Source organism: Aulostomus chinensis, chromosome 2 (genome assembly GCF_037954235.1).
Source record: "Aulostomus chinensis isolate RoL2024-O1b breed Wild chromosome 2, RoL_Achi_v1.0, whole genome shotgun sequence".
Classification (NCBI taxonomy): domain Eukaryota; kingdom Metazoa; phylum Chordata; class Actinopteri; order Syngnathiformes; family Aulostomidae; genus Aulostomus; species Aulostomus chinensis.
This window is the reverse complement of record NC_141321.1, coordinates 6,225,051-6,238,434: the sequence shown is the minus strand read 5'-3', so window position 1 is coordinate 6,238,434 and position 13,384 is coordinate 6,225,051. Positions and strand designations below refer to the sequence as shown.

Genomic DNA, 13,384 nt, shown 5'->3' with positions numbered 1-13,384 from the left:
CAAGTTTCAGCTCAATCAAAATTCCAAATCGGACCCTCGGACCAACATTCCTGCCATGAACGCAAGCAGAGCTCTCTGAGGCTGTGAGGGCTGCCGGCCCGGAGCAGCAGCTGATCCAGATCCGTTCAGGAAGCCTCCTTGGTCTTCCTCCTTTCTCTGGTTCTCCAGTGAGTGGAGCTCACTGAGAGTGTGCGAGGGACGAGGATGTGAGGATGTGAGGATGTGAGGCAGCTCAGCGCCAAACGGCAGCCATGCTTCCCGATGTTGATAGAAACCTTGTGTAACTCAACAACGAATGACAGGAATGCTTTGAATTTAAAAGTTAATCTGTTCACTTTAGTTGTGCGACCACCAAAGAAAACGAAATGTATCAACTTGTATAATTAGAAATTTGCTGTTTGTGGGACTTATACAGGGTTATCTCATAATAATAATAATAATAATAATAATAATAATAATAATAATAATACATTTTATTTATAATGTACTTCAACCACAAATTTCTCAAAGTGCTACAGAGTAAATTAGCATAATTAAGAGCAAGACTCTATCTTATCTTTGATGAGGCGGTCACTGGGGTGAGTGTACAGACATGAAAGGACTAACAGTTGATACTGCAGTATAGTTACATACAGCTCCACTAATATGCATGTACATGTACCCTTTGTGTGCCTGAGGCATTGTGCTTGAGGAGAAACTGTTTGCAAACGTGCTTTAATGAACACTTCGTCCAACGCTCCCGGCACACGGCGCTCTGCTGTGCTGGCCGTGTGCAGGCTGAAGGGCTGCAGATGCCCACGTGCTCCCGTTCTAGAGTGTAACCGAGGCTTGGCGCAGCACTTTGATGCACGCCGGCCGGATGGTGACGTTCTCTTTAGGGGAATGTTTACATGATGATACTTTTACTGTAAAAACGATGTAAAATACATTGTTGACAATTCCTCCCAGTTCAGACGTGAATGAACCCTGTAAATCAGGAATAACCAGAACTGTCATCAAATGCTCCTTTTCACGTTGAGCTCTGCTGTTGTTCACCTGGTGATGCAGGTGCGTGTCCTCACTGAGGCTCCGCCCCCACAGCTACGGGAGCACACGGACCAGCCGCTCCAGCTCGCCCACTCATTCCTGAAGTGCAGCTGCCGTCGGGCTCTTGCCGGACGGCCCGGCGATGCCTCACTGGAGGGACCCCACGCCGACACCCAGGAGGACTGGGAGGGAAGTCAAGAGGCGGGCAACACATTTAACACTTGGGTGACAAACAATGTGACAACAAATCAACAACCCAGACTGAGCCGCCTCATCACCAAAGAACAACTCTGTGAGACTCAACTTTATCTTCTGAATTCCTGTTAGGAAACTAAAAGCCATGAGGTCAGAGGTCAAAGACTCCCAAGAAAGAACTGCATTCAAAGGTAGTGGTACGGAGCTTCTTGAGCTCAGCCTCTTGAGGTTCATGTTGGGTTAGAATGTCTTGTGTGTTTTTAATCATCAGGTGAACTGACCTCCGCTGTATGACAGAGTTTTACTACAAGCTCAGTAAAATGCTTGAAAATGAAAAGCGTTTCTCTTAAAGTCTAAAAGTCACACACATGAGCATGAAATGAGAAGGAGACATCAACAAGGTGGGACTGAGACACCTGAACCTGAGGCACGTGAACGTCTGGAAGTGGGTTGGCAGCTGGGGACAACTGGGAGGCGGCAAATCAGGTATCAATGTGTGTGCGTGTGTCTCTATGTGTGTGTGTCTATGTGTGTGTCTATATGTGTGTCTATGTGTGTGTGTCTATGTCTGTGTCTAGGCAAGGCAAGGCAAGGCAGTTTTCTTTGTGGCCTGTTTTCCCCACCAGTTTGTCTCCAGGCTTCATGGCATCATAACAACATCCTCTGCCCTCAGAGCCTCACATCGACTGAGGAGAAACTCCATAGAAAACCGTTAACAGGGAAAAATGGGAGAAACCTCAGGGTGAGGAGGGGAGGAGGATCCCTCACCAGGAGGGACAGACGGACAGGAGATGTTGGTACAGACATGAAAACAGTTTATAACACAGAATGGAGGAAACATGGAAATGTTAATAACAGTTGAAGAAGGAAGCTTCTGGTAGGGGAGGCAGGGAGAGCAAGCCAGCTTGATGGGGGACTGGATGGTGGACTGGATCATGGGAGGGGAGGCAGGGAGAGCAAGCCAGCTTGATGGGGGACTGGATGGTAGACTGGTTCATGGGAGGGGAGGCAGGGAGAGCAAGCCAGCTTGATGGGGGACTGGATGGTAGACTGGTTCATGGGAGGGGAGGCAGGGAGAGCAAGCCAGCTTGATGGGGGACTGGATGGTAGACTGGTTCATGGAAGGGGAGGCAGGGAGAGCAAGCCAGCTTGATGGGGGACTGGATGGTAGACTGGTTCATGGGAGGGGAGGCAGGGAGAGCAAGCCAGCTTGATGGGGGACTGGATGGTAGACTGGTTCATGGGAGGGGAGGCAGGGAGAGCAAGCCAGCTTGATGGGGGACTGGATGGTAGACTGGTTCATGGAAGGGGAGTGCAGGCCGGTGTAACAGTAGGGAATAAGAGGGAGGGGGGGGCGATGCAGGCGGCGGTTGGGGCTCTGGTGGATCTGTGGAAACACAGAGAGACTGCGAGACACCAAGGCCAAACTACAAAGTGCAACAAGTAGTGGTAATGACAGGAGAGGAGAGGGGAGGGGAGGAGAGGAGAGGAGAGGAGAGGAGAGGAGGGGAGGAGAGGAGAGGAGGAGAGGAGAGGAGAGGAGAGGAGAGGAGAGGAGAGGAGGGCTCCATGTAACCTGATGTGTCCCCCACCAGTCTCAGCCTGTAGCAGCATAGCTATCAATGGTTCAGAGCTACCTGTCATAGAGGAAGGTCTTAAGCCTGGACTTAAACGTAGTTAAAGTGTCTGCCTCTCTGACCCATGGAGAGATGCTGGTTCCACAGTAAAGGAACCGGTACCTGAAGGCTCTACCTCCCAGTCTGTTTTTATTGATAATGGGAGTCACTAACAGACCTGCATTCTGGGAGCGGAGTGCTCTGGTGGGACAGTAGGGACTAATGAGCTCTTTCAGAGAGGATGGAGCTTCATCATTGAGAGCCTGATGAGTCAGCAGAAGGATTCTGAAGTCGATTCTAGATCCTACAGGAAGCCAGTGGAGAGAAGCTAAAGTGGAGAGATGTGTTCTCTCTTCTTAACTCCCGTCAAAACCCTCGCTGCAGCGTTCTGGACCAGCTGGAGACTCTTTAGGGAGTATTTAGGACATCCTGACAGGAGAGAGTTGCAGTAGTCCAGCCGAGAAGTGATAAATGCATGCACCAGTTTTTCAGCATCACTCTGGGAAAGGATGTTCCTAATCTTAGTGATACTGCAGGTGGAAGAAGGCGGTCCTGGTCACATGCTTTATGTGGGAGCTGAAGGAAAGGTCTAGGTCAAAAATGACCCCAAGGTTCCTTGCAGTTGTACTCAAAGTTAGGGTGATGCCATCTAGAGTAGTGATCTGGTTAGAGAGGTGTCCCTGAGGGGTTCAGGTCCAAACATGATGACCTCAGTTTGATCTGAATTTAGCAGTAAGAAGTTAGAAGACATCCAGGATTTAATGTCTTTCAGGCAGTCTTGCAGATTAGTAAACTGGCTTGTGTCGTCTGGCTCCATCGACCAGTAGAGTTGTGTGTCGTCCTCATAACAGTGGAAGTTGATCGAGTGCTTCTGGATTATGTCACCTAATGGGAGCATGTAAAGAGTGAAGAGAATCGGTCCTAAAACTGAACCCTGTGGTCCACCATATGTGACTCTGCTGTACTCTGAATGGTCATTATTAACATGAACAAACTGAAACCTGTCAGATAAGTAGGACTTAAACCATTTTAGGGCAGTTCCTTTAATCCCAGTTTCATGGTCTAGTCTCTGTAGCAGGATGCTGTGGTCGATGGTGTCAAATGCAGCACTGAGGTCCAAAAGGACAAGCACAGAGACAAGACCCCTGTCTGAAGCTGTAAGAAGATCATTAGAGACTAGTGCTGGTTCAGTGCTATGGTGTTCCCTGAATCCAGACTGGAAGGCTTCAAAGAGCTCGTTGCTGTGCAGATGTTCATGTAGCTGCTCCAGGACAACCTTCTCAAGGATCTTGGAGATGTAGGGAGGTTGGATATTGGCCTATAGTTGGCTAACACATCTGGGTCAAGAGAAGGTTTTTTAAGTAAAGGGTTGATGACAGCCACCTTAAAGGCCTGTGGCTCATAACCTGTGACTAAGGAAAGATTCATTTGATATGTCTATGTGTGTGTGTGTGTGTGTCTGTGTCTATGTGTGTGTGTCTATGTCTGTGTCTATGTGTGTGTGTGTGTGTGTGTCTATGTCTGTGTCTATGTGTGTGTCTATGTGTGTGTGTCTATGTGTGTGTAGGTGTGTGTCTAAGTGTGTATCTAAGTGTGTATGTGTGTGTCTATGTGTGTGTGTCTATGCGTGTGTATGTGTGTGTCTATGCGTGTGTATGTGTGTGTCTATGTGTGTGCATGTGTGTGTCTATGTGTGTAGGTGTGTATATGTGTGTGTCTATGTGTGTAGGTGTGTCTATGTGTGTATGTGTGTGTCTATTTGTGTAGGTGTGTCTCTGTGTGTATGTGTGTGTGTGTCCATGCGTGTGTACTGTATGTGTGTGTCTATGTGTGTGTATGTGTGTGTGTCTACGTGTGTAGGTGTGTCCATGTGTGTGTGCGTGTGTATGTGTGTGTCTATGTGTGTAGGTGTGTCTATGTGTGTGTATGTGTGTGTCTATGCGTGTGTATGTGTGTGTCTATGTGTGTGCATGTGTGTGTCTATGTGTGTAGGTGTGTATATGTGTGTGTCTATGTGTGTAGGTGTGTCTATGTGTGTATGTGTGTGTCTATTTGTGTAGGTGTGTCTCTGTGTGTATGTGTGTGTGTGTACTGTATGTGTGTGTCTATGTGTGTGTATGTGTGTGTGTCTACGTGTGTAGGTGTGTCCATGTGTGTGTGCGTGTGTATGTGTGTGTCTATGTGTGTAGGTGTGTCTATGTGTGTGTATGTGTGTGTCTATGCGTGTGTATGTGTGTGTCTATGTGTGTATATGTGTGTGTGTCCATGCGTGTGTATGTGTGTGTCTACGTGTGTGTGTGTCATAGAGCTTGGTTTCAGTTGTTTTTCTAGAACACATTTCTTCTCCCATCAGCATGAATCTTAACTCATCTCCATCAGTTCCACAGGTGTGTTCTCTCTTCTCTGACAGGCCGCCATGCAGAGCAGAGCTGCCGGCAGCTGAGACAGTGAACACTAACAGCATGGCTCCACAGGAACTGCTGCGCACCATCACTCTGCAGAGTTGTCCTGCATGTTCAAAGCTGTCAGCAACAACACGCAACAGTTAACCTGCCCTGTGTGTGTGTGTGTGTGTGTGTGTGTGTGTGTGTGTGTGTGTGTGTGTGTGTGTGTGTGTGTGTGTGTGCGCGCGAGCACTGGAGAAGTCTGACATCAGATATGTAAGAGGGAAAAGGTGTGTTCTGATGCCTCATAAAGCCAGTGTTATTCATTGGGCCGAGTCCAGCAGGCGGTCAGATCCAGCGGGGGAGCAGAACAACAGCCTTGTGAGCCTGGTGGATCGGCTCATCACAGCCAAACAAAAAAGTGATTAAAGAATTCTCAATGGCGCTCCTCAAACACATTCCAGAGTTTTGCCCTGGAGGAGGACTGACACTGGCAACGTTCCCACCGGTTGCTCATACAGGAGCTGACTCACACACACTTAACTCTTTACACACACATTCAACAACGGCATGTTGAGCACTTTAAGACTGAACTGGTTGATGGGCGAAGTGATCAGCAGTGTCTGACAATAAATATCGAGCGTCAGCGTTAGTTCTGTCAGGCCGTGGTAGTCAAGCGCGATTGGCTTTCCTGTCCGTCAGTCAAACTGATTAATCAGCCGATCTGCAGCTGCTCCGCATCAGCTGTTCAAATCCCTCGCTTATGATTGGCTCCTCTCAAACTTGAAATGTCACCTGGCCTCAACTACCGCACTGATAGCTCCTGGTTCATGCTGCTCTGTCTGCTGCTTGTCTGCTGCTACAGTTGCTCCTGCTTCTCCAACTCGCAACTTGCTACCCTCCACCTCCCCAGCTCCACCTTGTGGTGTATAAAATGGCATAGTTCGTTCCATGTCATGTTGCTGCTCTGTTCACGGGAGTATGTTTGCTCTTCCAGTTTTAAACTGGGAGAACCTTCCCTCACGCTGCTGGTCCCCTGTTTCATGGCACTCATGAAAAATATCAGGGACTTCTCTGAGCAGAGCCGTACCGCCAATTGTACCAGAATAAACAAATCAAGCTCATTATCAACTGTGGGTTTCTTGACATGAATGAACCTGACAGAACTAAAAATTGCCTGATGTGTACAAGAGCATGTGCAGAGTGGAGCTCAGAGCCCTGGAGCTGTGGGCCCAGCTGCCTCAGTAACATGTACTGATAATGTGTGTATTGTTTTGCAGTATTAGTAGGACATGGTGGCCTGGTGGAGCAGTGGTCCTCACTGTGGCCCCCAGCAAGAAGGTTGTGGGTGGAGCCCCGGCTGCAGCACGGGGTCTTTCTGGGTGAGTCTCCATGTTCTCCCTGTTCCTGCTGGGTTCTCTCTGGTACTCCAGCTTCCTCCACAGTCCAAAGACATCAAGAGGGACCAGGTTAATCCAGACTCTAAATTGACCGTAGGCGTGGCTGGGAGAGCCAATGGTTGTCTGTCTCTATGTGTTGGCCCTGCCATGGACTGGTGACCTGCCCAGGGGGAAGGCTGCTGGGATAGGCTCCACCCCCACCACCCTCAACAGGAGAAGAGGGAGAACATGGAGGGATGGAGGGATGATGATAGATGGGTGGATGGATGGATGGATGGATGATAGATGGATGATGGATGGATGGATTGGTGGGTGGTTGGATGGATGGATGATGGGTGGATGATGGACGGATGGATGGATGGATGATAGATGGATGGGTGGATGGATGGATGATAGATGGATGATGGATGGGTGGATGGATGGATGATAGATGGATGGATGATAGATGGATGATGGATGGGTGGATGGATGGGTGGATGGATGGATGATAGATGGATGGGTGGATGGATGGATGGATGGATGGGTGGATGGATGGATAGGTGGATGGATGGATGGGTGGATGGATGGATGGATGGATGGATGGATGGATGTGTGGATGCGTGGATGAATGGATGGATGGATGATGGATGGATGGGTGGATGGATGATAGATGGATGGATGATGGATGGATGCATGGGTGGATGGATAGGTGGATGGATGGATGGGTGGATGGATGGATGGATGGATGGATGAATGCGTGGATGAATGGATGGATGGATGATGGATGGATGGGTGGATGGATGATGGATGGATGCATGCATGGGTGGATGGATGGATGGATGGATGGATGGATGGATGGATGGATGGGTGGATGGATGGATGGATGGGTGGATGGATGGATGATAGATGGATGATGGATGGGTGGATGGATGGATGATAGATGGGTGGGTGGATGGATGGATGGATGGATGCATGGGTGGATGGATGGATAGGTGGATGGATGGATGGTGGATGGATGGATGGATGGATGCGTGGATGAATGGATGAATGGATGATGGATGGATGGGTGGATGGATGATAGATGGATGGATGTATGGGTGGATGGATGGATGGATGGATAGATGGATGGGTGGATGGATGGATGGATGGATGATAGATGGATGGATGGATGCATGGGTGGATGGATGGATGGGTGGATGGATGATAGATGGATGGATGATGGATGGATGGATGGATGGATGATGATGATGGGTGAATGGATGATGGATGGATGGATGGATGGATGGATGGATGGATGGATGGATGGATGATGGATGAGTGGATTGATGATGGATGGATGGATGGATGGATGGATGGATGGATGATGATGGGTGGATGGATGATGGATGGATGGGTGGATGGATGGATGGATGGATGGATGGATGGGTGGATGGATGGATGGATGGGTGGATGGATGGATGATGGATGGATGATGGGTGGATGGATGATAGATGGATGGGTGGATGGATGATGGATGGATGGGTGGATGGATGGATGATAGATGGATGATGGATGGGTGGATGGATGGATGATAGATGGGTGGGTGGATGGATGGATGGATGGATGCATGGGTGGATGGATGGATAGGTGGATGGATGGATGGTGGATGGATGGATGGATGGATGCGTGGATGAATGGATGAATGGATGATGGATGGATGGGTGGATGGATGATAGATGGATGGATGTATGGGTGGATGGATGGATGGATGGATAGATGGATGGGTGGATGGATGGATGGATGGATGATAGATGGATGGATGGATGCATGGGTGGATGGATGGATGGGTGGATGGATGATAGATGGATGGATGATGGATGGATGGATGGATGGATGATGATGATGGGTGAATGGATGATGGATGGATGGATGGATGGATGGATGGATGGATGGATGATGGATGAGTGGATTGATGATGGATGGATGGATGGATGGATGGATGGATGGATGATGATGGGTGGATGGATGATGGATGGATGGGTGGATGGATGGATGGATGGATGGATGGATGGGTGGATGGATGGATGGATGGGTGGATGGATGGATGATGGATGGATGATGGGTGGATGGATGATAGATGGATGGGTGGATGGATGATGGATGGATGGATGGGTGGATGGATGATAGATGGATGGGTGGATGGATGATGGATGGATGGATGGATGGATGGATGGATGGATGGATGGACATATTAAATCCATAAAATTCCTCTGTCTCCTTTGTTAGACATTGGAGACTCCATCAGTGAAAGAGACTCCAATTCCTGGACGTCTCCAACCTCCTTCTTGTTTGTGAACTGGAGGCTTTCATGGTCCCTATCTTGCTTGTTTATGTTGTTTACTGCTCCAAACTAGTTATGAATTCACAAATCTTCCTCGTCGGTAATAAAGATCAGATTTATGGTGAGCACAGAGGATCCTGACACTTTCAGCAGATGATGTGGAAACTGTGGCGTGTCAAACTCTGCACATTCATCATCCTACAGTCAGGCAAAACCTCCCACTGAAGCAGTGAGAGGAAAACAAATGGAGGGTCGTCAAAGAATGTCAGCAGGTTAACGAAACAGAAAACGCAGCATTCCGAAACTTAGTGTCTCTTTCTGAACTCCCAGGGATCAACAAGAAATCAGTAATCAATCTTTGATTATAGGCCTCCATAAAATCCTTATAGTTCTCATGTGCTGTGTGAGTGGGCCTTGGTGCATTCCATCGCTGCAAACCATAAATCTCTGTGACAAGAGAACCACATTCAAGACCTAAAAACAAATAAATAATGCAACAATACAGTGCTGTTTCGTTGTACTTTTGACTGTCTAACATCCGGCCGGCATGTTGTTTCTTAAGAGACTGCATGAAAAGAAGGCCTGCCACTCACTGAGGGTCTTAAACACACACACACACACACACACACACACACACACACACACACACACACACACACACACACACACACACACACACACACAAACACACACACACATACACACACACATCATGTTTCAGAGAACATTACATTGAGTTGTGCTCATTTCCTGGAGGCTAACCCTCCACGCCACTTACGTAAGACTAACCTTACATTCATCTGAACTCCAGTCGGTCCTCTGGTCCCTACAGCTGAGCTTCCCTGTGTCACATGTTCTGGCCAGAGGATGAAAGCCTCTGTGCTCACTGAGGATCTGACAAGTTGCCATTGGTGCAGTTTGCTCTGTAGCACCACTTTGTTCCGTAAGAGGTGCTAGTGAGTCACCGTAACGTGACCGGTCAGAAACCCGCATCTCTCCAATCATCTTCACCACGCAGCCTTGAAGAAACACGAGTGCCGCAGAGTTCCACATGGTTGAGGTGCAAGAGAGCATCAGCGCAGCCAGCATACGGAACAAACTCAGCTGCAGCAGCTCCAGTTTTACTGTCAGCAGCGAAAGCATGTGACTGTACGTGAGTGTTGGAATGTAAATCAGCAGTGAGGAAGCTAAGCATTCCTGTGTTCCTCACGTCAAGGCCGGGCAGGAACACCCCTCTCTCCTCTCTGAACACCATCTTACTGATACTCAGCACAATGAAAGGTAGTGGGTGGGATGTGCTGGCCTACCTTGAAGATTAGCATGATTTGTGACCTTTTGATCATGGAGAAGGAGAGGGTTACATTTTAAGGCTTTTGTAGCTACAAATCTGCTTTTCTCCTGCTAAAATGATACAAAGTATTTCTATATTTCTTGGCATGTGTGGAGGAGATCTGTAAACAACCAAGTCTTCACCATAAAATCTTCATTGGAACATTTCTCAAGGTGCCACATGTCAATCTGAGATTCATGTCCTCATAACATGACAAATTCACAAACACACACACACACGCGTGCATGCGTGCGCGTGTGCGCTGAGACTGACCTGTGCTATGACTCTCCATCATTTTCCATGGCAGGGTCATCTGAGGTTGCCCTCATTAGTGTTACTGCCGGTATAATTAGCGTTGATAACAGTTGGAGATGAGGTGGGCCGGCATTCTAGATTAATGAAAGTGACCTTTGACCTGTACAATAAGCCCCTTCTCTTCACATGAAGACAAAAAACCCTGCTTTCATATTTGAAAAAAAAAACAACCTGCGTGTAGAATGAAAGCGTCAACCTAGCAGACTTCCTGAGGCTGCCTTCTCCCTTCATGCCTGAGACCAGAGGGCCCAGCGAGGCGCTGACGGACGAGGGGAACAACGCAGGCATCGTTTAGTTCCTCAGCCACAATAATCTGATTATTGGTAAAACACATCGAGTCTTTAGGAAAGAGTCCTAATGTACTTCAGTCTGACGACATCCTGGCGCCGTCTACATGAACAGTAGGTGGCGCCTCCTGGACGCTCCATCCTGTACACTGGAATTAAGAAACATCCGGGATCTGCCAGGATTTGGATGCAATCAAGATTTTCCCTTCCTTCTACCTTTAGACTTACACACAGTTTTGTCTGCGCACACACACACACACACACACACACACACACACACACACAAACTGACTGATAGCCAAAGGTGCGCTCGTGGCAACTTCATAACGCTCCTACCGCCATACTGGGAGCTGTTATCGGGGTTATCTACTGACAAGCAGCTGTACAAGAACTCTGATGCAGTTCAGATCCAATCTGACACCAGCAGCATTCCAGGCAGTGCCTTCCTGAGCCAAGCCTGCCTCCTCCAGTCACGTGCTGACTCTTTCATTCTCATTATTGGGACGCAGACGTAGATGCTGATGACGCTCCTCTTGTTTTATGAGAGAAACAAGCTCAGGGCCTCCAGAGCAACTTTGCGTTTTCTTGATGTTGATGATTACATGACAACCTTGGCATCACAGGATACAAAATAATAACAATGTTGAAGAAAACAAGATATAGAACAAGATATGCTAACTTCTTGCACTGAGCCCTAGTTGGTTGTACAACCGCCATTCGAAATCAGATGATAGCATCAAGCATGTTTGTAAATGACAAGTAAAAAAGTTCTGGCAGGTTTCATCGTGGCATCAAATTCACGATCAGGCATGAAGACTTGATAGTCCAGCACATCTGTCTTCTGGTCCAGATACAGACTGAAACTCACTTGACCTCAGAATCAAAGTTCCGCTCCACCTCTAAGCTTGTAGTTCACATGATTTGCTTTTGTCACAGATCTTCACATGTTGTCTGTCCCTGAACTAAAACAGCAGCAGCTCAGATGAGACACGCTGCATAAAGGGTTCCTCTCCGGGACTGCAAACTTCACAACAGTCCCGGGAGGGAAGCCCACCTGTTGTTTGTCGACTCACTCTTGTATCTGGCCCGGAGGCTCTGCTCTACAGTTGCTGGTGCAGCTGCACTGACGACGAAATGCAGAAAACGTTCCAGCGACCTGAGAGAATCTATCAAGCTGGCTTCCTCTGAGTGTAACTGTTTGTGTAAATGACACCAGAGCACAGACGCCACGGCTGGTGTGTTGACCCTGGACTACATTCTTGTGTTGATGTGACGGGCAGCGGGCTGTCGGAGCCTCGACCATCTCTGTGTCTGGTTATTCCTGCCAGATCTGGGGGCTTGATTTCAATCTGACAAAATGTAATGGAAGATAGACGCCGCAGCTGCAGGAGAAAAAGTTGGACCAGCAGCAACCAGAGCAAGGAGAGATGAAGAGGAACGCCACCATTTCCAAGAGCGAATACCACCAGTGGACAAACGTGCTGCAAAAACAATCTAATCAGCATGTCCCCAGACCCAAGCCCCGCAGCCCCCTCGACCCGCAGCCCTGCTCACAGCACCCTCTAAATGAGCTGCATTTTCCTCTGTGGAACCTGAGAGCTTAATCACCATGTTTAACTCTGTCAAATGCAAGAAAATGAAGACATAACGGCAGGAAAAAGAGGCAGACGCTGGGGAAAATAGCCCCGGGCCCTGCAGGTCAGGGCTGCGTGGCCCCATGTGTGAAGGCAGCCCGGTGCCCCTCCTTCAAACGCTGCTGCTTACTATGTTTTCACAAAAACTGCAAACCTGGAAGAACTCTGGGAAAGCATCCATTGAACTTTAACCACTCCAGTGTTATCTATTAAATACTGGATGTATGTGGTATGAATCAGAGCAACGAGTCCGTCATGGGAAAGACACCGTTGTTGAATGAACCCACAAAAAAGGACCAGCCTACGACACGTGTTTATTCTCCACTCTGTCACACAGGAAAAAAAAACATGAAGTCACGCTATCAGGTTGAAGTCTCACTCTGCAGTTGGATGAAGCAGCAACTGAATGGAAACGTTGAGTTTTCAGATCTTAGTTGCTTTCCTGGAATGCGTCGCCGGCATGAACTCTATATTAGCAGTGATCCATGCTGCTCACTTGGAATAGGGCTCATGTCTTCCTGCTGCTTCACTCTCCCTGGAGGTCTCAATGTGCCATGGGCTGCGCTCTTGGGGGAGTCGTGTAACAGAGATGGACGTTAGCCTTCCATTAAGTCTGGTGCAAACATCTTTTATTTCCCTGTGAATGATTAACGTTTATTTGTACGTTGTCCTTTTCTAAATATACACAATAAATAATTAAACAAACAAACGTGACATCATGAGTTCCTTGGCAGCGTATCATGACAGCAACGGTGGTCGCACTGCCAGACAGCGCAGCTCTCGCTTCCACTGAGACAAACTTGTTTGTTCTTTTCTTTTCTGAAGAAAAAGAAAAGCAGCAGCTTCCCACGAAGGGAGAAGGAAGCTGCAGCACATCAATATGGACACGAATGGAAAA

The 13,384-nt window shown here is 48.2% G+C and overlaps 1 protein-coding gene across 2 annotated transcripts in view; it reads right to left on the bottom strand.

Annotated features, from left to right (window-relative positions):
• The window catches only part of adamtsl5 (ADAMTS like 5), a 50,614-nt gene that overhangs the window by 21,173 nt on the left and 16,057 nt on the right, over positions 1–13,384 (bottom strand). Inside the window, exons 1-2 of one of the 2 annotated variants that reach the window (XM_086224602.1) lie at positions 3,016–3,695; positions 1,036–1,208 (exon numbers count right to left, since the gene is read on the bottom strand). In XM_086224602.1, coding sequence (XP_086080728.1) covers positions 1,036–1,208; positions 3,016–3,021 — 179 coding nt within the window. In that variant the 5' untranslated portion in view covers positions 3,022–3,695. Of the gene's footprint in view, positions 1–1,035; positions 1,209–3,015; positions 3,696–13,384 lie in introns of those variants that run through there. The other variant, XM_086224594.1, reaches the window with a different exon arrangement.